Below are 27980 nucleotides of genomic sequence, written 5' to 3'. Positions count from 1 at the left end.
TGTATTTCTGTGCTGCTGCAGACATGTGGTTTATATATTTATGCATGTCTTTGCTTGGTACATTTATGAACATTTATTATATATCTAAGACCTTAAAATTCTTATAACACATACCGTAATAAGCCCTTTGTTCTCATTTGAAGGGAAATTGTCAAATTCTTACTTTCCTAAACAATATGGGAATGAAAGCATGGGATCTTCCTTAGAAATCTGTACATGTCCAAATTTTGAGGTGCGGTTTTCCAACTAAACTGTGTTTACAAAAATGCATATACATTGGTACCTTGGTTGTTGAACTTAATCCATTCTGGGAGTCCATTTGGCTCCCGGAACTGTTCAAAAACCAAGGTGTGGCTTCTGATTGGCTGCAGGAGTTTCGTGCACTCAATCAGAAGCCACGTAAGCTGCGTCAGATGTTCAGCTTCTGAAAAATGTTCACAAACCAGAACCACTGTATTAGGAGAGAGCATGCATAAAAATGGAATATATGGTGAAAATATCATACAACATGCTAGAAGTTGCTTGCAAGAAATGTGTAGCTAAAACTGCATACAAAAATGCATGTATTGGGGAAATCTGCATTAAAATGCTAAATAATTTTTGTAAGGACTTTTTTTTAATTGCAAATTGCTGCAGATATTCAGGGAATTGAGTTTAAGGTTATAAAAATGAGAAACTGAGAGATCTGAAATATAGTGGTACCTCGGATTAAGTACTTAATTCGTTCCGGAGGTCCATTCTTAACCTGAAACTGTTCTTAACCTGAAGCACCACTTTAGCTAATGGGGCCTCCTGCTGCTGCTGCGCCGCCACTGCACAATTTCTGTTCTTCATCCTGAAGCAAAGTTCTTAACCCGAGGTACTAATTCTGGGTTAACGGAGTCTGTAACCTGAAGCATATGTAACCTGAAGTGTATGTAACCCGAGGTACCACTGTAGAAAGGTCTTTCCATCCCTCGTCTTGACAGGCAAGTTCTTTCAATGCATTTAATTTCGTAAGTCCAGCTGGTTTAAGCATGGTCAGGGCTAGCGCCTTGACTGTTTTCAGAAGCTAACACCTCTTGTCGTTGCAACAGGCCATGAGCAACCCTTCAGCATTATTCTCAGCTGCCTCGAAGACTTCATGCACCAGCCACAAGATACTGACAACAGAATGCTGCTCACTGATTATTATGGAAATTCCATCCTGGACCAGCTCCCCAGGGATAGGCAATGCCAGTTCATCCTGAAACTCAGACACCAAGCTCCAGAGCAGCTGCAAAGAGGTAAGAATATAGTCCCGAATTGCTAGCTTGTGGCCTACTGTTTTAATTGTGGGCAGAAATTTAGTACCAACATGAATTTTCTCACTAATTAGGAATCCAGTAAATTCAGATGCAACTGTTTGAACTCTGGGCTAATTTTTGTTTCTGAAATTTTACTTTGAGAGTAAAATTTGGCGCCCCACAACAATATTATTTTATTAAGGCAATAAAATTGTCAAATGTTATTAAACACCTTATTGGTTTATCAAATCACCAAATATTGTTAATGGAGATAGTTGAGGAGCAGGAAAAGGATAAAGGGGGAAGGCAGAGGTTGGCAATTTGTCCTCCTTCCCTAGTGGAGGCTAATAACTGCTTCAGGAACTAGAAGATTCAATCAGCGAAATGAGTTGCTGCTGTTTTTGGGGTGGGAGGACTGAACACCCCTCCCGCAAGCGAATATCTTTCTAGTCCCTCATTTATATATAATGCATTCCAGTAGTTCACAAAACAGTTCCATCTCTCTGCATAAAGATCTTAGAGACCTCCCTGCCTCATTTCTAATAGCTGCCCATCATTCTGCTTTATTAGAAAGCAATACCTCTCAGGTATTATGGGCATAAGGCCTAGTGCTTTGATGGATATATTACGATCTACATTTGTTGGGGTTAGCAGTGTATGTTGAGGGCAGAAGAGACAGAAGGAAGACAAGGAGAAAAGGCTTGCTCAGCCAGGATGGACAGCAGGGGAAGGAGAGGACGTTTGGAAGTTCATGGAAGATCAGCAGTCCCACTTCTTAATTGCTCCGAATTGCCTGCCTGGTACCCAGTTTGTACCTCATGAACCTTGCCTTGGAAAGGGAATGCCCTGAAACCTGAGGTGCATTTGTTCTTTCAGAAAAGGTACAAAAGCACACCAAGAGGAAGAAATCTTTGATCGATTGGGCACTCCGCCGAAGCACCAGCACCCCAACTGGCAGCCCAGTATCACAGTCTCCGACCACCTCGAGGAAGCTTTTTGGCCTGTCCCTGGAATCATTGTGTCCTGATGGAAACCTCCCCAAGCCAATTATGGTAAGATGGGGACCCAGGGATGTTGTTTGGGTGCCTCTGCAGAATAGCTTCTTTACTCTTTTGTTCACTGTGTCAGTGCATATTTAGATGCATGGGAAGAAGGCTGTGAAGGTGGCTTGGGCCCTATCTGCACTATACATTTAAAGCAGTATCATACCACTTCAAACAGTCATGGCTTTACCCCAAATCCTCGTACCTGTAGTTTGTTAAGGGCGCTTAGAGGTGGTGGTGGTTGGCGCTTAGAGTTTGTTGTTGTTGTTGTTTGCATTTATGCCCCACCTTTTTCTGCAAAGAGCTCAAGGTGGCATACATGGCTCTCCCCATCCTCATTTAATCTCCACATCAACTGTGAGGATGGTTAGGCTGACAGAGGCAGCAACTGGCTCAAGGTCACACTGTGAGTGGGTTTCATAGCCATGTGGGGATTTGAACCAGATCCTGGTCTAATACTACACAACAGTGGTTATTAAGAGACCCCTGTTCCCCTCACATAGTGACAATTCCCAGAGTGGTTTATTATGGTTGTTAGTATTATTATTATTATTATTAACAATAATTTCATTTCTATACTGCTTTATATTTCTAAGAAAAAAATCTCAAAGCAGTTTACAACACATTAAAAGATCAAATAAAATAACCCAGGATAAACATTACTGAAGAAAATCAAATACAAAGGGAGTTGGACTAGAGGACCCTTAGGACCCCTTTCATATCTATGACTCTATAACTGTTTATAATACAGTGATGCCTCAGTTTTTGAACATCTCTGTTGACAAACAGTTCGGTTTTCAAATGCTGTAAACCCGGAAGTAAATGCTTCGGTTTCCAAACACGCCTCGGAAGTCGAACATGCCATGCAGCTTCCGCTGAGTGCAAGATCCTGAGGCTTAGTTGTCGGCTACTGAGTTTTCGGTTTTTGAACATTTCAGAATTCGAACGGTCTTCCGCAATTGATTACGTTCAAAAATCGAGATACCACTGTACAGTGGAACGTCAATTTTTTGAGCATCTCAGAAGCTGAACGTTTTGGTTTTTGAACACCGAAAACCAGCAAGTAATTGCTTCTGTTTTCGAACAGACCTTAGAAGTCGAACGGCTTCTGCTGAAATTGCAGACTGCCTTTTGTACCTCGGTTTTCGAACGTTTCAGAGGTTGAACGGTCTTCTGGAATGGATTACATTCGAAAACCGAGGTTCCACTGTACTGAATTTTAAATTGCAACCTGCCCTGGGACCTGCTGGTGAAGGGTGGGTAATTAACAGCAACAACACAGATATTCCCTCTGTCATGAATGAGAGCTTAACCTGATTGTCTAAAATGCAAATTATAATAATCACCCTTAGTGATCATATAACTGACATTGTTCACTTCCACACAACCCCAGGATATCCTGCAACTCCTGTACCATGAGGGCCCCACCACAAGGGGCATCTTCAGGCGCTCGGCTAATGCCAAGACTTGCAAGGAACTGAAAGAAAAACTCAACTCTGGTGATGATGTCCAGGTGGATGGTGAATCTGTCTTTGTGGCAGCTGGAGTTATTACAGTAAGTTGGACCATATTGGTAGTACTTTAAAGACCTTAAGTTTTGCTGTGCTGACTAACAAGGAACTGCTGCAGTGGCTTAAGGTGTATTGTGGGGGTATCATAGAATCAATAGTTGGAAAGGACCCCAATGGCCATCAAGTCCAGCCCCCTGCAATTCAGGAATTTCAACTAAAGGGAGGGCCTTTAATTCAGAAATGATGGCAAGTGGTGTCATATAACCCTCTCAGCCTATGGGCAACAGCAGTTTTGAGTCATCCCATACTAACATCCAGGCATGTCAACTAATTTAGATAACAGTAGAGAAGTGTGAAGGGTTAAAGACTGGCAATCTGTGCAGAAAGATTAGAGGCATTCAACATGCCATTCTTCATGGCGATTAGTAAAAAATTTTACCCTCCTTGCTCCCATGATAGTGCAAACTGTGCTTGATGAAGATACTGATGATGTTAATTTTGCCCAATAGGTTTTCTTGCAAACAGTGAGGTTTCTAGTGTTGTGGTGTTCTGGCCTTTTTACAGGTGGATTCTGAGAAGCCCTGGAAAATGAACCAAGTGTGGTAGAGCAGCCTTGGGCAATAAGCTTCTATCTGCACAGCACTGCACACAATGCCATCAGACTGAAGTGCACAGGGTCCATTTTGTGCTCATGCCAAAAGAGGATTCCAGACACTGCCAGTCAGCTGGTTGGCAGCACCTGCGGGGACTGAATGAGCAAATACTTGTCAGGGCTTTGAAGCCTATTGCAAAACATTCCAGCAGGTCACCTGGTGTCATTGTGATGCTAGGTGGTTGACTGGTGGGTGTCCACATCTGCCTATCACAGGGTTTCCCAAACTTGAGTCTCCAGCTGTTTTGGACTACAATTCTCATCGTCCCAGACCACTGGTCCTCCTAGCTGTGGCATGGCCAAACTTGGCCCTCCAGCTGTTTTGGGACTACAACTCCCGTCATCCCTAGCTAACAGGACCAGTGGTCAGGGATGATGGGAATTGTAGTCCAAAACATCTGGAGGGCCAAGTTTGGCCATGCCTGTCCTAGCTAATAATGATGGGAGTTGTGGTTAAAAAAACATCTGGAGACCCAAGTTTGGGAAGCCCTAGCCTATCAGATTTGGGCCATACGGTGAGGGATAAATAGACTTTTCCCACCCCTACCTTAAACTGTGTGGTTTTTGACACACACTCACAAAATCAGGGCTTTTGTGCTTCATTGTAGAATAAATCTCAAAATTGACTCAGTTGCTCTCTGCATGACTAACCAAATCACTCTGCATGTCTGTATTTAATATAGGATTTCCTACGCAATATACCTGACAGTGTTCTATCCTCAGACATGCACGGGCTGTGGATGGAAGCCCTGGATAAGGAAAGCCGAGCACATAAGATTGAAGCACTCAAAAGGTTTGCTATTGGGGCAGTCTGTCTGCTTTGATAACCCTGGGTAGTGAATATCTACTACTACTCAGTCTCCCATTCCAACTGTCATGTGGGATCCTTTAGAAAAAATAGTGCCATACGCTACATTCTAGTAAGATGCTCTTATTTTAAGGAGAATTTCAAGCATGCCCCCTCCTCAAAATGGCAAGGGGATGGAAAATTACTTGATCCATTAGTGGGTGGGTGGGTGTGGGGGGAAACGTATGTGGACCCTGGCTAATTTCACTTAGCCTGACTTTAAGGGAAGGGCTCAGCAAGAGACCACAAGGTTTGCCAGCAGAAGATCCAAGATTCAATCCGTGGTTTCTCCACTTAAGAAGATCGGGGAGGGAGAGAAGGAGACAATGGGAAAACCTCTGTCTGAATCCCTGGAGGGCCACTGCCAGCCAGTGTAGGCAATACTGAGCACATGGCGCCTTCCTGTGTTCCTAAACTCACAGAGCGGTTGTGAGGATAGAATTGCAAGGGAAGAGCCTTGCCTACCACTCTTGAGTGCAGTCGAGGAAAGGCAGATTTGGAAATGTGATCTATCAACAAGCAAGCTTCCAATATTTCCTGGAACACAGGTTGGAAGCCACTCTTCCGATTTATGCCAGCTGCTCTTCATTCAGCAGTTGATGGCTTTCCATGGGCTTTATACATGAGCATAATAACAGGCTCATAATTTGGGGTAGAATTAGAAATGCAGAAGCATTCAAGGCTCAAGTCCTGCTATGGATTCAGCTGAGATAAGGTATCATTTGCAGGAACCCTGCTTCTCAGTTGTGCTGCCAGCTGCCCGGGACTGGATACTTATACTTTCTCAGGGGAAATGATAAAACTTTAGTCCGACATGCAGTTGCCAAAATCAAACCCAAGCAGCATGTCCAAAGGATTAAAAAATAATAATCCTTGTTAAGAATTCTAATGTTGCATTCAAAATTAAAGTAGCAGAATTTCCTGCAAATGTTGAATGCTTGCTTTTCCTTTCTCAGTTGATGTGAAAACTTGAGGCACAAGTACATTTAGGGTATGCTTTGGCTGTGCAGAGTAGTAGTTACTGTGCCACGAAAATCCCATCAGATGTGGACCCTCCAGGGAGCCGATTCGCCCTTTTTGCCTGTGGTCTGAGCTGATGTTCTTCATTCTCGTTTCTCTTCTTTTTTTTGCAGCTTAGTGAATCAGCTCCCAGAAGCAAACCTCATTTTGCTCAGACACCTATTTGGAGTTTTACATCACATTGCGCAAAATTCGACAGAGAATCAAATGAACGCCTACAACTTGGCCCTCTGCATCGCCCCCAACATGCTGTGGCTTCCCAGCCCAACAGGTCCTGAGGAGGAAAGCAAATCCACAAAGAAGGTAACAGCCTTCTCTGCTTCTGGGTTTTTACCCACATCCCTTTCGTTGGCTTTTCCCTTTGGCTCAGACACTCTGAACTCTCATTAGACTTCCCAAATCCTTGTTAAGTTTGTAGTCCCTTTTCTCAGAGCTGGAACACAGAGCTAGCAGTTGCATGATGCTAACCCTGGCCCAAATTGCTTTGGTCATCATGTCCAGAGGATATTTGTGATATGGTATGACAGTACTGACTACAGTAGCTCATGCACTGGTTACTTCAAAACTGGATTACTGCAATGCACTCTATGTGGGACTTCCCTCTGCAGAATGCTGTAGCACAATTGCTGACAGGAGTGATATCTTGTCAGCATATAACATCTCTGCTCAGAGATGCACACTGATTGTTGATTTGCTGCAGGGCCAAGTTCAAGGTGTTACTGTATATAAAGGTGCTTAGGATCAGTTTACCTGTGAGATCACCCCATACATGCCCACTTTGACCACTTCAATCTGCGGAACCTGCTCTGTTACAGGTGCTACATAATACTTGTTCCACATTTGTAAGAACTCAATCTTTTAATGTGGTAGCACCTGCACTTCAGAACTCCCTGCCTATTGACATCAATCAGGCACCTTCACTGCACTCTTTTTGGTGCCTGCTAAAAACATTTTCATTTAGGCAACCCTACCCAGATATTTGGGATGCGGGGGGCGCTGTGGTCTAAACCACAGAGCCTAGGGCTTGCCAATCGGAAGGTAAGGTTCCAGCAGGAAGGTAAACAGCGTTTCTGTGTGCTGTTCTGGTTCGCCAGAAGCGGCTTAGTCATGCTGGCCACATGACCTGGAAGCTGTCTGCGGACAAACGCCGGCTCCCTTGGCCTATAGAGCAAGATGAGCACACAACCCCAGAGTCGCCTGTGACTGGACCTAATGGTCAGGGGTACCTTTACCTTTACCCAAATATTTAGAATGCTGATGTGTTTTTAGTTGATTGCTGGTCTGGATTTTCTGAATCTTTTAATTGTTTTACTAATAATTTTACTGTTTATTCTTTCAGTAAACCGCTTTGAGGTTTTTGACGATCAAGCAGTATATAAATTTGATGAAATAAATAAAACTAAGTGGGTTTGGGTGAGTGTCAAAGGGCAGAGCTGGATATAGCACAGATCTTGTCCTGCTGCATGCCCTAAGCAAGTCTCATGCCCTCGGGCACAATGTCCCGGTCCCAGTGTTGATGTATAAGATTCACTGCTGGTCTCATTCGTATATCTTATTCATATAATTTATACAGCACTTGATTATTTAAAAAAACGAAAACCTCCGAACGGGTTACAAAGAAAAGATAAATCAATAAAATTATCAATAAGAAAAAGTGGCATCAACAATTTAAAACTTTCAGGAAGTTAAAATTACAATAGACCAAAAGCAAATTAAAACTCACACCCGCTTTCTAAATGTCTAAGCTTGTCTAAACAAGAAAGATTTTAGCAGGTGCTAAAAACAGAACAATAAAGGCACCTGCCTGATGCCAATAGGCAGGGAGTTCCAAAGTGCGGGTGCTGCCACACTAAAAGATTTGAGTTCTTACCAATGCAGAGTGGGTATTACGTGGCACCTGTAACAGTGCCAGTTCCACCAAGCAAAGCAGTCTTGTCCTTTGTCTCCTGCCTCATCCACACTTCCACTTGTCCTGCCACTTTCCCCCAGGAAAACCTGCTCCTTACCGCTGAATCAGAACAAACGTCAAAAAGCATTTCTGCAGATTGATGATTGTTCTGACTTGGCAGTAAGCAGTGGGTTTTCCAAGGGGAAGTGGCAGGACAAACGAAAAACCACTGGGGGCTGTGTTTTCTAGGCACAGGACAAGCGAAAATGTGGACAAGCCCTTAGACACCAAAATGTCTCGGGCCAGCCCTGCTGCTCCTCTGTTAACATCTAATGCAAATTTCCCCTGCACAGAGACAAAATGGGTTTGTTTGCTGATTGTGTGCTTCAGCTCTTAATCGCACAGTAGAATAGAGACTGGAATAATTATACATAATAACTAACAGACAAGTACCATGTTGTTGGAATTAGCCACATGAACAGCATCCAGAGCTGGTATCCTCCACTTAATAGAATCATAGAGTAATAGATATTACCTTGGCAACTGCTCCCTTTCATACAGGTGGCCAGGCTGGTGCAGTTCCTGATTGAAAATTCAGCTGAAATTTTTGGAGGGGACATTGCTACACTGTTCCAACAGTCAGAGAAAGAGAAGTCCAAGAGTGCAGGTGCCTTCCTAGGTAAGACCATGGCTGACATACATATCTGTTCATTTAATATCCCCGCCTTCTCAGGATGCTAATGATGGATTACATCCCAGAATGGAATAGAGACCAGAAAGGGGCCGGGGATTTCAAAGTAGAAAGAATCACCTGACTCCAGCAACCTGTTCTCACAGTGGCCAACCAGGTGCCTGTGGGAAACCAGCAAGCAGGACCTGAGGCACTGTAGAGGCAGAATATAGCTATTGTGGCTAGTAGCCATTGATGGCTCTCTCCTCCACGACTTTGTCAAATCCTTTTTAAAAACCATCTAGATTGGTGGAGAAAAGAGAGAGAAGGAGAAGGGCACCAAGCTGTGGCAGAGCTGATTTCCCCATTAATCCCCACCTCCCCAAAAAACCTAACTTGTCCCATTGATTTCAGTGGACCTAAGGAAGGGGGGATTCATGGAGGACAAGGTTATCGATGGCAACCTGCCATGATGGCTATGCTCTGCTGCCACAGCCGGAGGCAGTAAATGCTTCTGAACACCAGTTGCTGGAAACCACAAGGTGTGGAGAGAGGGCTCTTCTGCTTGTGGGTTTCCCATCTGCTGGCCGCTGTAAGAACAGGATGCTGGACTGGATGGGTCATTTGGCCTGATCCAACAGGGCTGTTTTTCGTGTTATTAGGTGCTCCCAGATGGGCTCTTAATACTGTGAACAGCTGAGATATTATAAATGGGTTGTTGGCAACAGGTTTTCTTTACTGAATTTTCCTCAAATCCAAATTAAAATGGGGTTAAAAGCCAAATTAAATGGGGTTAAAATAGGGCTGGCATTTTGACACTTGTGTGTTGGCGCTGGAAATAAAAACCACACACTCACACACTTTGCATTCCTGAGGAGCACAGCAGATGCACATTTATCTTGATGTGGCTTCCTCTTATCCCCACAGGCCAGCTCAATGATTCCTCAGATGAGATGGAAAGTGCTCCCTCCTACCAAGGAAGGGCCAATCAGCATTATGTGCAGGAAGCAGGCGGTGAGGGCCTCTTCAGCCCATTTGATGGACTGATGCTCAATGAGGATCAAGAGGACTGGGATTTGTTTAGCGAGATCACTGCCTGCTATCAGAGCAAAGCTGGGCACGCCAGTTCCAACAGCTGCGACTTCCTGAGAGAGCAGGGATCCTTTTGCTCACACTGCCCAGTCTGCTCACTGGGGCCTTCAAGGAATCGGTGCTCTTCGGAGCCCAGCGTTTGCCTGAGCTCTCAGCTTTCTGTTGAGGACCACGAGCCAGTGGCCCGGCAATCCAGTTGTGATGCCACCATCATGCACAGCCACAGTGATTACGTCCGCAGGCTCCAGCAACTGCAGATGGAGAGCCAGAAGCTCATAGGTGAAGGGCTGAACCCTGGTCCGAGCAAAGGAAAGCAGAGTTTCTGGGGGGCCTACCCAAGCACCAGCATGCCCAAGAAGCTTGACCCTCTGAAGTCGTGCCTGTCTAACACGTCTAGCTTCTCCAGCCTTTCATCAACCACCACATCTGCCTCCTCGCTGAGCTCCTTGGAGAGCGCTTTCTCGTACTGCTCCGAGTCATCTACCTTCAGCCCCACTGAATCCTCCACCCCGTCGTTCATATTTGAGACGTCTACCGAGCACCACAGCTTGTCCCCTAAGATGGCAGAGAGATCCTTGAAGGAGTGGCACAAGCCCTTGACCTCCCCATTGCCTCTGGGCCCTTGCAATGTGGGCGCTTGCTGCGGGAGACAGGTGGATGACCAAGAGCCAAGCTGCAGCAGCAGAGTGTCATCAAGGATCTTCATACCCATAGGTAGCCCGTTTCATGAGGACAACTGGGACGAAGAGAGGAAAGAGGCAGGAGCTGCTGAGATGTTCAGACGCACTCCTGTGAAGCCAGACTTCAGAGGTCATTTCCCTAACACCGAGAGCCCTTCTCTGCCAGCACCGCAAGTGCAAAGGGAGAAATCTGTGAAGCACATTGAGATCAGTCGTCCCAAAGCTTCGCATCGCGGCCAAGAAAGCCTGAAGCGCACCAAGATAACCGTATTCATGGCACCTAAAACGAGCTATCCAACAGCATCTCCTGTAGGGCAAAACAAGGAGGAGACAGCCAAGAATCTGCAGAGCATGAAAATTCATATTCCGCAGACAGTGTTCTACGGGCAAAACACTCCTTTGGTCCTCCAGTCTGCCTCAAGGAGATACCACCATGAATCAGTGAGCCAGTCACCCCAGGTGGAGATCTCTGAAAGTGTTCCCCTCGTGGAAGTCCCAGGAGACCCAGCTGAGCAGGAAGGGTGGCACACCAGAGTCCAGCGGAGCACATTCGGCCACAACCTCCGCGTCTTTCTCCCGACCTCCATCCGCAACACCGTCCGGGAGTACTTCAACCAGGAAAGCTCTAAGGAATACTGCATGATGAGAGCAGAATCGGTGGAGAGTGAGCTTCTGCGGAACAGGGCAGAGTGGCTTAGAAGCCAGCCCCGCCCCAGCGCCCCGCCCAAGAAGCACAGCGGTCGAATGTTTCCAGAAGAAACCATTGTCTAGGAGCAGAGCACCTGCACCTTGCGCATTTTTGTGCTTTCTTTCCGCATAGGGAGGATAGTCCTGTGAAAGTGCCTCTAAAATGCTTAGCTGAGATGTGAAGATATTCGTTTTCATGGGCTGGTGTCAAGTGGCTGTTAGTGTGGTCATTTGTAGCTTTTCCCTTGGCCTCTGTGTGTGTGTGTTTTCCCTGCCCAGAAGAAAAGACTGGAACAGATGTCTGCTAACATGAAGCCGTACTCCACACATAGAAAACTTCATCCTGCTGCTTTCTGCTGAAGATGCCAGTTTGCACAGAGAGGTGAGCAGGCAGGAGCAGAGCCACTCAAAAGGATTTTTGTTGTTGTTGTTTCAGCTCCATGCAAACGTCATGGCAAGCCTACAAGGACGCTGAGGAGACCCTTTCAATCACATTGGGAAAAAATTACAACAAAAAGAAATCCGGGGTGTTTTTTGTTTTGCTTTTCATCACCTTGTTAGGTGAAACTCGAAAGAAAAACATTTCATTTCATCCCCCCCCCCCCCCATTTCTGAATTCTCATTGTTTGTGTGTTTAACTTGGGCATGACGCCCAAGGACGTGTGGAAATAGTTATGTGATGTGGCCAAGTATGGGACAAAGCAAGAAAGCTACTGGTCTGCTAAGTTTGGTTTGATCTGTTGGCTGCTTTCTTCTTAGGGAAGACCTACTGAAGCTCTCAAGGTATCCCAGGCTTGGCAGGCTTCGTGTGGCTTGTTGATCATACTTATGCCATCCCCATTTCATCTTGCCTTGACTCATGTGCTTCATGTGAACATTATTTCTTTCTTGCAATGTTCTTTTGAAAGAATGGACAAATGACTCAGAATGGCCCTCCTTTCGTCCACAGGGTTTTCACTTACCGTATTTTTCTGTCTGTAAGACACCCCCATGTATAAGATGCCCCCTATTTTGGAGGACTTAGATTTAAGAAAATTGGGGGGAGATGTATCTGTGTATAAGACGCCCCCTAATTTTTGACATTATTTTTAAGGGGGGAAACCTAGTCTTATACACAGAAAAATACGGTAACCTCCAAATCTCCCCTTGTCAGCACTGCCAACTTGAAAATTTCTTCTGCGGATTTCTTTATAAGGGAGGCTGGGGTCATTTACAACTTTCTACAACTCTGGCTACTTCATGAGGTCCTGTCTCAAGGTCCCTCCCTCCCCAGCTGAGTTTTGATGCATCAAAGTTACTGGTCGTTGTTATGATTATTTATTTGAACTTACTTGTCATTTTGCACAAAGGTCTTAGAATGTCTTACAACTAACAGCAACAAAAATAATATGCAGTACTAATAGTTTAAAACAGATACACAACACAAGGTAATCAGACCATGAAAACAATTCCTCTCCCTCTCCCTCCAACATAGGTATGACCACAAGAAAAAAGCCCCCAAAGAAGGGGGTGCCTCCCAGATAACTGGGGGGAAATGAACATCTTTGCCTGGAGGCAAAAAATATCAATGTCAGTCAGCGGTGGAGCAAGCCGATCATGCTCCTGGGGCGACATGTGTGCGCTGCGCCCAGGGGTGGAGCCAGTCATCCACAGGGAGGGAGCCAGCTGGCCACAGGGACACCACAGGGCCTCCAAGGAGTCTGCCTCCTCCCACTCAGCCACCCTACAGCTGAGGAGGAAGTAGCAGGCAGACTGTTTGGGGCAGCACGGAGGCTGCAGGTGCTCAAGCCACGGCGTCACTCCCAGGAGAGACGTGTGGCTTGGGCGCTCTGCAGGCCCTGCAGTGAGTGCCGCCCACCATTTTGTCACCCCCCTCAGTGGGGACACCCGGGGCGGACCGCACCCCCTTTGCTACACCCCTGATGTCAGTGCCAGGTGTGTCTCCCTGGGGAGAGATTTCCATTGATAGGCCTACTGAAAAGGCCTGTTTTCTGGACAGCTGCTCTCTGGACAGCTGCTGATGGGGTACACAGAGGAGGGGCTCTTATGCTGACCTCAGGATCTTGGCAGGCATGTGTGGGAGGAAGGTGTTCTTTAAAGTATTGGGGTCCTTCTGAGCCATAGAAGGCTATATAGATCAAAACTGATTTGGTGGTATTTACACATAGCCCAGAACCCATAGTCCAGCAAAGAAGGAAATTTGTATGTAGAGTAAAATGGGCAGAAGCAGCAGAGGTAGGGCAATCTGAAATGAAATTTTAACAGGTGGCAAATAGGCCTGGCAATACCTTAGGGCGTTTTTTTAAAACTAGGCATACTGTGCTGTGGGTAGCGCTGACCGTGGTGCAAAGAAGAGCCTGCACTGATTTCAGGAGGGAAAAACAAAAGAATAGTCTGAGCCCAAGCATTGCCAAGGGAAGTGCATGGATGGCTACCCCCAAGTGAAATCATGTGATCCTGTGTGCACTGGAAAATGCTGTAGGCTTAAGGATGCTGGCTGCCAGTGCTGGCTCATCCACAGGGACAGCAGATCTGGCCTCCAAGGAATACATCACCTGCTAGCTGAACCACATCTTTCGGTGAAAGAAGAGAGCCATCCTTGCTAAGGGCACAGAAGGAGTTGTGTGATAGAGAGGTTTTGAAGCAAGGTTTCGTTCAAACATTATAGAAGGTTTCCCGAATGGGACATATAGAAAAGAAAGCTGGGCCACTATTTTAAACAAAGTGTTTATTCGCTTTAACTGCCGGTTTAAGAAGCTTTAATTGTGTCTGTGGTCTGCTCTTGAGCATTTTTCATTGAAGCTAAAAGTAAGCAGAAGATCTCTCTTCCCTTAGTCAGTGGAAATCACTGTCCTTATGTTTAAACTGGAAGAAATAGATTTTTCCTGCTGATACACGATCATTAAAAAAAAATAAATGTTGCTGTTGTTCGTGTCGTGTCCCGATGTGCTTGTTTGTTCTGTGAGTACAAGTTTAAGCTCTTTGTTGTCAATTTCTCTTGCACATAAAAGCTGATAAAGAGATTGTTTCCTTCTAGATTTCTAAGCTATGGTTGTAAAATATTTAATAAAAGAAGCACAGCTTTATTTGTCAAAACTGCCTACTCGTTTTTGTCCACTGCTTAGTAAAAGGTTGCTGGCTTTTAACACACATTTTATTTGTTAGAGACCACAGAGGAATTGTTGCGGTAGAAAGAATCCTACTCACTTCATGGTTTTGCAGTTAGGAGGACTGGAGGTCTAAAGAGGTGCAGGGCTAGCAACGACCTATGCTACCCCCTTGCCTTTTAGTGTCCCCCATAGCAAATCCCACCGTCCTGCACGGGGTGGCACCCCCCACTTTGGAACCACTGGTCTACAGGGATGGCATTCCAAAGCTATGGGGAAAAGGCCATTCACCGCACTGTCCTAGGGGGTGGGCACACCAAGAGGACCTTCGATGCAGATCTCAAGTGTGTGGGCAGGGTGGTCTGGGTGCAGGCAACCCAACAATCCAGACCATATTAACACTTGCTGATTTCATGGACAGATCAGCTCATGCTTAACTCTTTCCCATTGAAATCAAGACTTTAGAGTGGCTCTCTTTGGCTGGAACATTGCCTGACTCCCTTTTATAGTTCACCAATCACCACTGCAATACCCCCCATGCAAAACCTCTTTTGTATGCTTGATTGCTAACATTCACCTACAAACTTGGCCCTTTGGGGTCCCTTCCACCTCTACAATTATATGATTCCACATATAGCTGTTCTTAGGGTGTTTTGCACTGTTCAAACAAGTGCACCCCCCCACACCTTTGGTTTCCTGATTACATGTGGGATATCATATATATTTTTCCTGGGTTCTTAATATTTAACAGGCTCTTGGACCATTAAAATGTTTCAGAAGCAATTCACAGTATCGAAGAGGGCAGTGAAGATTCTTGACAGTGGGAAAGAATCTCCTTATCTAAATGTTCCAAATCCCCATTTTCAAGATAGGAGTAAACAGAATGAAAAGTTAAGTTTTCTTTGGAAGGAAATTTTTAAATATGTATTCCAAGAATCTAGAAAGATATCAAACTGGCTCAAAAGTCATCCTGACTTCAGCCCAAACAAGGAGTTTTGGCAGGGTCTGAATGTCCCCTGCCCCTCCCAGCTGCACATGAACCATCAAACTGTTGTCATATTATTAAAGAACAACAAATAATTTAGGGAGCCGTATTCTCACATGTTTACTAAAAGTGGAGGGATCATGTCCAGGAGGCGGAAACTAGATTTGCTCCAGATGCTTAATACACCACTCATATTCAGGGTTTTCAAAGTCCTCATGGGGCTTTGCAAGAATCCTGTGCTTGTCGCATTGTTCCATTCCCGCATTGTTTAGATGCTGAGGTCAGTGGTGCCCTGTGCCCTCCCCCACCAAAAAAAAGGGGTTTAAAAATCAAGATTACAAAAGTTGGGTGTCACCCCCCCTCTGCTGAACGGTAGAAAGAGCCCATGGGGTTCTGGGCACTCAGCCAGGGTCTGTGGTTCTTGAGGAGACTTGGGACATGATGGAGACTGTCATAGCTTTAAAAAATATGGTTTAGTCACCTATTTACACCTTCAGGCTGCTTGGAGGGGGTCTAGATCTTACTGCTTTGTCATCTCAAGAGGGGCTTGTTCCCTTGTCTTCCACAGCATTGCAGCCCTGGAGTCCAAGGCATCTCTCTCAGCCAGCCTTCAGCCAACCTGCCCAACATGGATCCCGGTCTTTTCCTCCTTCTTCCCGAAGTGTTTTCTTCCTCAAAAACTGTCTTTTCCTGTCCCTTCAAACACACACCTTGGCAACATCTGTCTCCCCAGGCCAAAGGATTACTCTCAGGTGGCCTATCAACACTTTTTGTCATGTTTACAGATTTGTTCTTCTCTGGGCCAGCCAGGCTAGTTCGCATAAACCAGCCCAGGTATCCCATGTCTGGCACAGCTCTGCAGCTTGTACTTTTATCCATATCCCAATTAAAATCCTACTATTCAATAATTTCTAGGGTTTGGGGAGGTCCTCCCAAACTGATAGCATTATTACTTATTAAATGTATTAGTTTCTTTTTTTGCCACAGCAACTTGAGACAAGTAACAATAAACAGAAAACAAGCACATACATATGCAAATGTGCATAAACTGCATTAAAATATCCCACCCATGCCGAAAGGCCACAGTCAAAATCCAAAGCCCTGGTTAAAAAAGGAACTGAATGAATACACAGTAAAATAGCAAATAGAATTCAATGCAAAGAAGAAAAATCTTAATTTCATATACATGTTCATGGGGACTAAACTGAAGGTGACGGAGTAAGAATTTGGGGTCATTGCAGAAAGCTTGATGAAGATGTTGATGCAGTGCATTGTGGTCGTGAAAAAGGCAAATTCCATTCAGAAAGGAATTGAAAATAAAGCTACCAATATCATAACGCCATTACACAAATCAATTTTGCGACGTTTTAGTTTAGAGAAATGTTGAATAAAGGTTTTTAGTTTAGAGAAAAGGTGAGTGAGAGGCGACATGACAGAATCAAAGAGTTGGAAGGGACCCCAAAGGATCATCTAGTCCAACCCCCTGCAATGGAGGAATCTCAACTAAGGCATCCATGACAGATGGCCATATGTTTATAAAACAGTACATGGCTTGGATAAAGTGGAGAGAGAGAGAGTTGCTCTTCTCCATCTCTCATAACACCAGAACTTCGGGACATCCAATAAAGCTGAATGTGGGAAGATTTAGGACAGATAAAATGTAAATGTAGTAAAATGTATAATTAAGCAAGCAAACAAATAATAAAAGGCTGGTGGTCTTAAGATTATAAAACAAAATAACTTTGAATTTGCATATAAACCGGGAAAGTTGCTGGCCTGGCAATTTAACAAAAAGAGTAGACCAAGAGTAATCAATGACTCAAAAGAAATAAGACAGGGATTTGTAAGGTTTTACACAGATTTGTATGAGAAAGAAAAGATCTCAAACAAATGGAGAACTACGGTATATAGAGGAAAGGAAGCTGGGCAACACTTCAAGAGAAAGTATAGAGCAACTAAATAGGCCAGTTTCAATGATTTGAAATTGGAATTACCATATCTTTCGCTCTATAGGACGCAGTTTTCCCCCTCCAAAAATGAAGGGGAAATGTGTGTGCGTCCGATGGAGCGAATGCAGGCTTTCGCTGAAGCCTGGAGAGCAAGAGGGGTTGGTGCGCACTGACCCCTCTCGCTCTCCAGGCTTCAGGAAGCTATCCGCAAGCCTTCAGAGCGTTGCAGGAGTTCCTGCCAGGCTCCGAAAGCTTGCGAATAGCTGCCTGCAGCCCGAAGCCCGGGGAGTGCAGTGCCAACTCCCGCTGCGCTCCCCGGGCTTCAGGCAGCTATCTGCAAACCTTCAGAGCGCTTCTTGGCTTCTGCCAAAGCCGCATGCAGCCTCTCCCAGCTGGAGAGGTTGTGTGTGGCTACAGAGGAAGCCAAGACAATAATTTTCCCCCCTTTATTCCCCCCCCCAAAAGCTAGGTGCGCCCTATGGTCCGGTGCGCCCTATGGAGTGAAAAATAGGGTACATCAGGTGATAAGTCAGGGAAAATTGGGTAAAGCCCCAATTGGGTATAGCTCTTGGTGGACTACTACAAAAAATTCCAGAACAAGTTAGCTGTCCATAGCTGTCCAAAGTGCTAGAAACAGGACAAGCTCCAGAGACTTGGAATGAGGCTTATATTACTTTGCTACCAAAACAAGTTGACGACATGACAAATCCCCCCAAAAATTCATCCGATCTTACTACTAAACTGCGATTATAAATTATTCGCAGCAGTGTCAGCAAATAGACTTAAAAGAACTATGAGTGATATAATACATATGGACCAAGCAGGCTTTTCCCCCAGCAGACAGATAAAAGTTAATGTTAAAAATATAATAAGCATAATAGAATACCTAGAAGTGCATAATGAAAAACAAGCAGCATTGATATTTCTGGACGTGGAGAAAGCATTTGACAGCGTGTCTTGGCTATTTATGAAAAGAGTTCTGAGGGAAATGGATTTGGGGAAAACATTTTGAAAGGCTATAGAAGCAATATGTACTGAACAATGAGCAAATATTATTGTAAATAACATTATTTCTGAGGGGTGGAGTCATGAAAGGAACTAGACAAGGTGCCCATTGTCCCCGTTATTGTTTATTTTGATTTTGGAGGTATTGACACAAAATATAAGGAATAAAAAAAAATAAGGGGTATAAGAGTGGGCCAACGAAATTATATAAAGAGTGGGGGGAAAGTAAAATACCTGGAAAATATGGTTAATGGTGAATAATCATAATATCTTTAGTGATAACTATGTACGGGTTTGGAAAGAAATAAAAAAAGCTCTGCAAATATGGAGTAGAATGGAGTAGAATGCTGGGTAGTGGTTGTGTAGCATAATTAAAAATTATTGGAAAATGATTTATACTGAACTAAAAAAAGCATTTTAAAAATCCTTTCCCAAAAATCCAAAGCATTGCTCTTAGGGTTAATAACAACAGAAGTCTCCAAAAAAGAGGGAAATCTGTTTCTATGTGCAACAACGGCTGCCCGTGTACTATTAATGCAAAAATGGGAGACAGATAAAGTATTAATGATAGAAGAATGACACATTAAACTGTTAGAATATGCAGAGCTAGCAGGGATGACTACTAGAATTAGAAACCAAATGACTAAATATATAAAGAGGACTGGATATTTTTTTATGGAATATATGGAAATGTGTTATAAGCAAACAATTTACCAAGCAGGATGGCAAGACTTCCAGCAGAGTAAGAAATAAATAAAGTATATAAAAGTTGTTGTGATAGACGAGGTGAACTTAGAAAATGCAGGGAAAAGAGAGGATAAAAGGAACCTCGGAAGGAGAGGATAGAATTGTTTTATGTTGTTGTTGTTTGGTTGATTCTTTGATATCTAAAATATTTTTTAAAAGACTTTTTTGTATTTCAGAGATTTTTCTTTATTGTGTCATTTTTTATTATATTTTGTTGATACAGAATCCTATTAGAAAAGCATATCAATAATATATGAATATCTCAGCAAACAAGCAAATAATAAAAAGCTGTTGGTCTTTGTAGTGAAATAATAATTTTCACGTTCAAACCCGCATTTTGATGTTTACTTATTAAGAATATTTATATCCCACCTTCCCAAAAGAAAGCTGCTCAAGGTGGCTAACCATAAACGGAAAATGCACTGAACAACAAACTAAAACATATTAACTGTACTGTGAAAATCACACAATGAAGAGACAAACAGTTATTAAAGAGGAGGACTAGTCATAGATACAAGCAGCAGAAAGGTTTCTAAAGCTCACCAGCTTTTAAAATTATATTTAAATACGTTGGTTTTTAGTGAAACAATTTATTGGTCCCTCCTGCAACAGACGCAGGGTTTCTGTGATTAGTCAAAGAGCCAAGGCTGCTGTGAACTGGCTCAAAAGCGTATCATAGTACACCACAACACTGGGATGCACATCACCTTAGCTGATAAAGTTTGGCAGTTCCCCGCATTGCTCACAGTAAGAATCACCAGTATTGTTAACAAAAAGTTGCAAACATTTCACTGTCATATGTATTACAGACCAGCAAAATGAGGTTCAGAGACATAAGGACCCCAGGACTATCATTTAAGTATCAGGGGCATGCTATGCAGTTCCCACATATGTCATGCCAAATATCAAACTTCAGTACACATGGCAGGTTTTAAATACAGAAGGCATCTCAAGAAGTCACAAGGAAAAGCAAGCAACAGCAAAATGTTCAAGAAACATGAAACCTGAAATGACTGCATTGCAGGAAGAGCATTCAGGAGAACACTGTACTGTATCAGCTATTATTGCTTGGTTTGCTTCTCCACTTCCAGTTCTGTCCTGATGTCTGACACATCTGTGGGGACCTGGACCGTGAGGCCATCCATCCAATTCTTCACGCGCACCTGGCAGCCTAGACGAGACCTTATAAAGGACAAAAACAGACCCAGACATCTCTTGGTTTTGTTGTGTGTGCTTTCTTGGCTCCCTGGCTTCGGAACTCACTTCCTAAGGAAGCAGCTCCTCCCCACTTTGCTTCTGCCCGACAGCTGAAGGCTGCTTTATTCCAAAAGGCCTTAGGGAACTGACTTATTTTAAAGGAAAGGGCTTTTAACAACGCTGTGCTGCTTTTATTTATTCTTTATTTATTGAATTTATATGCTGCCCTTCATCCGAGGATCATGGGGTAGTTTGCAGTATGAAAATGACAAAAAATACACTTGGCAAATGAAAGCAAGCTTTTGTGTATGTGTAGCTGTGGAAATGGGACGCGGGTGGCGCTGTGGTCTAAACCACAGAGCCTAGGACTTGCCGATCAGAAGGTCGGCAGTTCAAATCCCCACGACGGGGTGAGCTCCCGTTGCTTGGTCCCTGCTCCTGCCAACCTAGCGGTTCAAAAGCATACCAGTGCACGTAGATAAATAAGAACCACTCTGGTGGGAAGGTAAACGGCGTTTCTGTGCGCTGCTCTGGTTCGCCAGAAGCGGCTTAGTCATGCTGGCCACATGACCAATAAAGCCAATAAAGCGAGGAGCGCTGCAACCCCAGAGTTGGTCACAACTGGACCTAATGGTCAGGGGTCCCTTTACTTTTACCTTTTAGCTGTGGAAATTGTCTCAAATGTTGTTGAACAACGTAACCAAATTACAGTTACAGTTATTGATAGTCCTATGCTTTTTCCTCTAGTTGGAAACAAGTACTGGTAAGAAAAAATCTCTTCAGCTGTTCCAGTCAAACCTTTTTATTTACTCAAGCTTCAACTGATCATTAATCTCACCACTTAATCTTTAGCTCACTTGGTTAGAGCATGGAAATGATAATGCCAAAGTTGCAGGTTCAATCCCTGTGTGGGACAGCTGCATATTCCTGCAATGCAAGGGGCTGGATTAGATTAGGGTTGCCATATTTCAAAAATTGAAAATCTAGACTCAAGAATTGTTGCGCTTTTATGGGGGGGGGGGCAAAGTTGTTGAGCTGCTTCTTTCTTTCTTTCTTTCTTTCTTTCTTTCTTTCTTTCTTTCTGCCAAAGAAGACATTTTGAGCTATTTTAAAGTAAATTTGCCAGAAATCTTCACTTCTGACATGGGTTGCCATACGTCTGGATTTTTCTGGACATTTCAACGATTTAAAATCCCAGACGCCGACTGCAAGGGCCAAATCTCAGCTATGTCCGGGAAATTCTAGACGTATGGCAACCCTAGATTAGATTATCCTCAGGATAAAGGTAAAGGTACCCCTGCCCGTACGGGCCAGTTGTGTCCGACTCTAGAGTTGCGTGCTCATCTCGCTCTAGAGGCCGTGAGCTGGCGCCGTCCGAGGACACTTCCGGGTCACGTGGCTAGCGTGACGAAGCTGCTCTGGCGAGCCAAACAACGGGAGCTCACCCCGCCACGGGGATTCGAACCGCCGACCATACGATCGGCTAGTCCTAGGCACTGAGGTTTTACCCACAGCACCACCCGCGTCCTCAGGATACCTTCCAGCAATTCTGTGATTGTTGCTTGTGCCAGAACCAGGTCACCAGATGGAACAGAGCTGCCAGAATAGCATCCTGGGAGCTGGATCACTGTTGCTAAGTAGGAGGATTGAGATGGGGGAGGGGGCAGCACTGTGCAAACACACTGGCAGGAGCGCCAGAATGATGCCACTGGTGCACCTACATGGCAGTAAACCTCACTACCACCTTCATAGAATCACAGAACTGTAGAGTTGGAAGAAACACCAAGGTCATCCCCCTGTTTCTCTGCCTCTCCTTCCTCATTTTTCATAAGTAATTTTGCTTCCAGTGGTTCCACAAGCTATAAAGGTATTCTTACTGCCATATTCCCCGGAGAGGAACCACTTCTAAAATTTCAGCTGGCACTAAAAGGAAATCAAAGGGGATTTCCTTGTTGCTTTTTAAAAGGCTAGAACTAAGATTCTGAGGATGCAGAATTCTGCCCCCATCTCGAGTTTCGATCCTGCGCAGTTCAATTCACCATGCAAATATGCAGTGTCTAGAAACAGGGTATGGGTACTTACGTCTCGGTAAGTCCATATGCCAGGTCCAGCATATCTATCTCTTCGTCACTGATGGGGTCCAGTTGTTGAAATGTGCTGCCCTCAAAGATGAGGTGGCAAGTGGAGCAAGCCAAGGCCCCCTCACATGCCCCTTCGGAGGGAAAGGAATCAGCATCAATGTTACATACTTGTCTTAGTCATCTGCTGCAAGAACCTACAGTGTTGCACACATATATCACATACTCTTCAACATTTCTCTGATGAAATAGGGACATTCCAATTCATAACGATAATTTTACTATTTATACCCACACATCTTTCTGGGTTGCCCCAGCCACTCTGGGCAGCTTCCAACATATATAAAAGCATAATAAAACATTTTAAAAACTTCCCTATACAAGACTGCCTTCAGATGGCTCATGGGTTGGATAACTCCATACCCTCCAACATTTCTCCTGTGAAAATAAGGACGTCCTAAGGAAAAGCGGGACATTCCGGGATCAAATCATTAACCAGGATGCCTTCTGTAAATCAGGGAGGTCCCTGGAAAATAGGGACACTTGGTGGGTCTGATATTCTAAGGATACCACAGTCTCTGCTGACCCTGATTCGAAGGAAACAAAACCCTGAGTAAATGCTGGAACCCCTGAAATCTGTCACCAGTCGGAGATTACAATGTGCACAAACAGTGCCCCAAACCTAAATTACTGTAGTTGAAGAGCAATTGCTGAGGGTTGCTACTACATCCCATAAGGTTTGTTGGCTAAAATCATGGATGGATAGCCCCCCTCCCTCTCTCCCTCCCTGAGGTTGCTGAAAAAGAAGCGTTTGTAGGCTGTACATCACTTGCACCTGCTTTTGCTGCCACCTACTGGCTCTGCCTTATCACAACACATCATTTTCTTCTTCCTTACATCCCGGCAGAGAAAGCAACAGATTTGTATTTCATTTATTTGTTATTGCATTTATATATCACCCTTCTCTCCAGGAGCTCAAAGTGGCATACATGGTTCTTTCCCTTCCTCACTTAATCCGCACAACAACCCTGTGCGGTAGGTCAGGCAGAGAGGCAGTGACTGGCCCAAAGTCATAGAATCAAAGAATTGTAGAGCTGGAATCATCCAGTCCAACCCCCTGCAATGCAGGTGTATGCACTTGTTCCATGCATGGATCAAACCTGCAACCTTGGCATTATCAGTACCACGTTCTAACCAACTGAGCTATCCAAGTGAGCTTTGTGGCTGAGTGGGGACTTGAACTTTGGCTTTTCCTAGGCCCTGGTCCAACACCCTGAACCCTGTGCCACCACTGGCTCCTGCTGCCTCTAAGGAAGACCACATAACACAGACTTGCATTGGCACATACAGTGGCGTAGCGTGGGTTGTCAGCACCCGGGGCAAGGCAAGTAATTTGCGCCCCCTAACCCGTGGATTTGCGCCCCCTAACCCTACCCCTAACCCTAACCCCCAGATGTTGCGGCCGGTGCGGACGGCCCCCCCTGCACCCCCCACGCTACGCCACTGGGCACATATAGTGTTTGAGAGAAAGTGGGAATCTTTGACCTAGTGGGGTAGCTTTGTGGGTTTTGCTTGTGCAATTATTTTCATTTATTTATCTGAATAGATAAGTTGGACACACTGGTATGGTGTGTGGGTATTGGGGTGTGTGTGTGTGTGCATGTGTGATGGCTACAGAGGTGTCCAATTAGGGGTTTCAGGTCTGAGTCAAAAGGAAGTAAAAGAAAGTCGGTCGTTGCATGGCACTTGGACCCTCTGAACCAGTGCTGTTTCCTTCCAGAAAGAGAGGTGCCTGCGTTCACCACGAACGCCTCCCTTGTTCTCTTAGAATGGCAATGGTACACACTTGAGAGGGGCCAGAACAGAGTTCCATCTGGCTAGAGCCATACAATACAAGAGTCTCCCACCCACCCAAACCATGTGGGGGTAGAGCAGGAAGGTAAGAGAGAAAAGTGTAAGAAGAGAGGTGTCCATTTGTGGGGCTCATTTTGAAAGCCTGACGCATGGACTGCTTGCCTGAAAAGTGGGGAATGAGTTTATTTATAGAAGACTGCTGTGAAGAGTAAATAGTGTTTGATTCCAGCATGCTGTTAGCAACTGACTGCTTTTAAGGAAATGGCCTTTAAATCGTGCTCTGCTGTTGTTACCTATCTACACTGTAATATATTTGTTTTTACATCATTTATGATTATATTATAGGTTAATTACTTTGCTTTAATCTTTGTGAGCTGCTTTGAATCCTGGTTCAGGGGGAAAGGCAGGGTATAAATAAGTAAAATTGATGATGATAACAACAGCAACTAGATTGCTTCTCCTGACTAGTATCTAGCTCCTGCCAAATACACTTTGGAACTCCCTGCAACTTGATATCAGGCAAGCGTTTGCTGTGCTCTTTTTGGTGTGACATTTTTGTTTGGACAAGACTACTTATATATCTAGAGCATTGATGTGTATTCTAATCTGATTTTTGTTTATTGCTGATGTTTTTTTTTAATGATTTAAATTGTTGCCTTTACCTGTTTTACTTATGTTTTATGGCTTTCTCCATTTTCTAAACGACTTGAAGGTGGTGTGTTGTTTTTTTTACAACCAAGTGCTATACACATTTTATGAAATAAATTAATAAAAACAGTAACTGAAGCTGTATACATGTTACTGCCTTAAAACACAGTTAGGCTGTTCTTTTTCTCAATTTGGATCTAAGCTGCTTTGGGGAGAAATGCGTCAGAATATAGCATTTCATAAGAAATGTCAGGATGGGTCTGGCTCATTACTAGCGCCATGTGTTACCACTTAGCAAATCGGTGATGGGAGTGCGCATGAGGTGCGGAAAATGACTTAAGGCTAAAGAAAGAGAAAGGGTCACATCACTTACCAAAGCCATCGATGTCGATGTTTTGATTCATCACCACCTCCAGCAAGCTTTCTCCTTCTTTAGCGGTGACTGAGAATTTATCTCCATCCCGGTTAATAAAATTTAACTTCACTTTCTCAGTAGATCTGTGGGAGGGGGAAGCGCACATTCAATAAAGTTAGGATGCTTCCAGACATGAGAAGATCAATATTATCATTGTTGCAGTAAATGCTCCCAACGGTGACGGTGGCGGTGATAATTAAGTCTTGTTTTCATTTGCTTCCTATGAAGCATCTCAAAGGGATTTCACAGTACAATAAAAGCACATGCAAAGCAATTACCTATATGAAAACAATTTCACATCCAATACTGATGCAACCAATGATAATAATAATAATAATAATAATAATAATAATAATATCCCCACCTATAAATGGCTTGTTGGAGACCTCTTCCAAGGGAGCTCTGAGAATTGTAGCTCTGGGCGAGGAATAGGGACCTCCTCACAACTCTCAGCACCCTTAACAAACTAGGATTCTTTGAGGGAAGCCATGGGTGTTTAAAGTGGTATCATCATGCTTTAAATGTGGTATGACTGTGGCCTAAGGGGCAGCAACAGAGGATGCAGGCCCAGGCAAGTTTTAACCTGCCAGGCCAAATGCAGCTGCCGAGTGTTTTGTCCTGCTGGGTCCTTGACCATCTCCCTCTCTCAGTTCAGCATGTCCCAAGCAGGGAGATTTATCAAACCACGGGTGGGCTGCCGCACAGGCTGCACATGGCCTGTTGCATCACAAGTGTGAAAGCCTGAGATAACGGTAGAGAAGTGTGAAGGGTTAAAGACTGGCAATCTGTGCAGAAAGATTAGAGGCATTCAACTACCATTTGCACCATGCCATTTCAAGCAGTCATGACTTCCCCAAAGGCTTCTAGGGGTTGCAGTTTGTGAAGGATGCTGAGAGTTGTTAGGAGACCCTTATTCCCGTTCCAGAGGTATGATTTTTAGAGTGATAGAACAATCAATCATTCTTTAGTGGAACATATGGAATCTATCCATCTATCTTCTATCTATATCTATCATCTATCATCTATCTATCTATCTATCATCTATCTAATACTGTTTTTCAATTTGAATGTGTGGGTACCATGAATCCAATATGGGAGAAAGGCAGGAGAGTTTTGTTGATTTGTTTTTTAGAAAAGAAAAGAAAAGAAAAGAAAAGAAAAGAAAAGAAAAGATGAGCAATAGAGAGGTGAGGTTGTTCCAGTGGAAGGATCTGTTCTTTCCCAGGCTCCATACATAGCTGTATTCAAAGAAATTGTCATTCATGCATCTTGCTACAACCTCCTCACAGCTGGAGCAAAGGCACTCCGTCATAAAGACCTAGAAAGGTGGCTTAACGGTGCAATCCTATATGTGTCTGCTCAGAAGCAAGTCCTGTTGAATTCAGTGAGATTAGCATCCACACCCTCTTCCTCCAATGGGACCAATGGAAGCAAAGAATTTAGTTAAGATCCTGACTTACCCTGTGCCCCCCGTGGGGACATATTGAAGCCTGTGGCTGGTACTGAAGCATCTCCCCAGGTGAAGGCCAGCCAGTGCCGGACTACAAACAGTTGTCACAAAGATAACCTGGGCTCTGGCCCTGTGTGCTTGAGACAGCCCAAGGCGGAGGAGCCCAGAGATGCTCCGAGACATCATGCTGACAAATCTTGATGTCTCCTAGTCTTTCAAGGACTGCAGTGCTGATATAAGTGCAGATGGGAAGGGGTTGGGACAGCCTCCCTGGGAGGGAGGGAGGGAGGGAGGGAGGGGACACCGTTCTCGCAGCCCATCCCACAGGGGGAGTGGGGAACTGTGGTTGCACAAGACGTGGGTTGCAAATGGGGTCACATGCATAGGCTTGTGTCAGCCGTGATGAGACTTGCATCCCTCATTTGTCCTGACTTATTGGAAACTACATCAGCACGAATGCTGCCTGTTGAGGAAAGCTCACTTTGCTTAATTTTGAGCCAGGGGTTCCCCTCCCCCTCTTACATAGTAAGGCTGATCCATCATATGCATTGGTCACAGCAGTTTGGTGTAAGCAGAGGATGTAAGGAGGGGCAGGAGCTGCCTGCTGTCCTGGTCTCCTTGGGGCACCACTGCAAACCTTCACCTAACTGCTGTGTCCCCAAGACAAATGGTGACCTGTTTATTTGCTACAATCTCAGGGACGTGGGGTTACTGTGAGGGATGTCTGCCTTGAGGCCAGGGAAATCCCTGATCCCATTTTGGATCACTGGTTGTAGCTGTGAATGAAATTTGGGCACATGTGCATGCAGGGTATCAATCTCTCCCTTGCTGCTGCCTTAGAAATAGGGCAGGGGGAGCCAGCCCTTCTCCTGGACTCCAGATGGTGAAAGCCACAAGGCCTGCACATCTTTCACTGGCCAAGTTTTAAAAGGCGTCCCTGGCCTCCTTCTGCTCCCCAATCAGAAGCAGCATCCTGCATGCTGTGCCTCAACCATCCAAAGTGGCTTATCTCACAGGCAAACCTTGAACTGAAGGATGTGGGAGATGAATGTCCATCAGTGTCCCTTTTGCCAAGGACGCCCATAGGACTGGCAGTGACCTCTCCTCTGTCATCTGAGAGATAGTTGCTCAGAAGGCAGGACAAGACAGAGGCCCTTGGAAGGGGAATGGGGGAGTCCGTTTTTATTTAT

At 44.6% G+C, this 27980-nt stretch overlaps 2 protein-coding genes across 11 annotated transcripts in view; one reads left to right on the top strand and one right to left on the bottom strand.

Moving 5' to 3' along the window:
• The window catches only part of LOC307207422 (rho GTPase-activating protein 20-like), a 94352-nt gene extending 79901 nt beyond the window's left edge, over positions 1-14451 (top strand). For all 9 annotated transcript variants that reach the window (XM_079961230.1, XM_079961229.1, XM_079961235.1 and 6 more), the window contains 7 exons: positions 1077-1265; positions 2142-2317; positions 3702-3863; positions 5155-5264; positions 6452-6641; positions 8788-8905; positions 9824-14451. In XM_079961230.1, coding sequence (XP_079817356.1) covers positions 1077-1265; positions 2142-2317; positions 3702-3863; positions 5155-5264; positions 6452-6641; positions 8788-8905; positions 9824-11439 — 2561 coding nt within the window. In that variant the 3' untranslated portion in view covers positions 11440-14451. The remainder of the gene's footprint in view (positions 1-1076; positions 1266-2141; positions 2318-3701; positions 3864-5154; positions 5265-6451; positions 6642-8787; positions 8906-9823) is intronic.
• A 5182-nt stretch (positions 14452-19633) lies between these two features.
• On the bottom strand, positions 19634-27017 carry LOC307207532 (adrenodoxin-like). Of its 2 annotated transcripts, none has more exons than XM_079961531.1 (4): positions 26801-27017; positions 25299-25423; positions 22428-22557; positions 19634-20330 (listed from the first exon to the last, which is right to left on the bottom strand). In XM_079961531.1, exons 1-4 carry the CDS (start codon positions 26974-26976, stop codon positions 20210-20212), a joined length of 552 nt encoding a protein of 183 aa, XP_079817657.1. In that variant the 5' UTR covers positions 26977-27017; the 3' UTR covers positions 19634-20209. The 2 variants fall into 2 exon arrangements, with proteins under 2 accessions (XP_079817657.1, XP_079817658.1); XM_079961532.1 differs by having other exon boundaries at positions 25299-25388; positions 26802-27017.
• Between the last annotated feature and the right edge of the window lie 963 nt (positions 27018-27980).

This window comes from Podarcis cretensis (assembly GCF_951804945.1).
Source record: "Podarcis cretensis genome assembly, chromosome: Z".
Taxonomy (NCBI): domain Eukaryota; kingdom Metazoa; phylum Chordata; class Lepidosauria; order Squamata; family Lacertidae; genus Podarcis; species Podarcis cretensis.
Note: the sequence above shows the minus strand (reverse complement) of the source record. Positions and strands in the feature narration are given on the sequence as shown.

Excerpts from the sequence above, each read along its gene's own strand:
- LOC307207532 (XM_079961531.1), bottom strand. The coding sequence starts at position 26,976 with ATGATGTCTCGGAGCATCTCTGGGCTCCTCCGCCTTGGGCTGTCTCAA. Across the intron at positions 25,424-26,800 it reads GTCCCCACGGGGGGCACAGG|ATCTACTGAGAAAGTGAAGT; the intron begins GTAAGTCAGGAT and ends CCCCTCCCACAG. Across the intron at positions 22,558-25,298 it reads CATCGACATCGATGGCTTTG|GGGCATGTGAGGGGGCCTTG; the intron begins GTAAGTGATGTG and ends TTCCCTCCGAAG.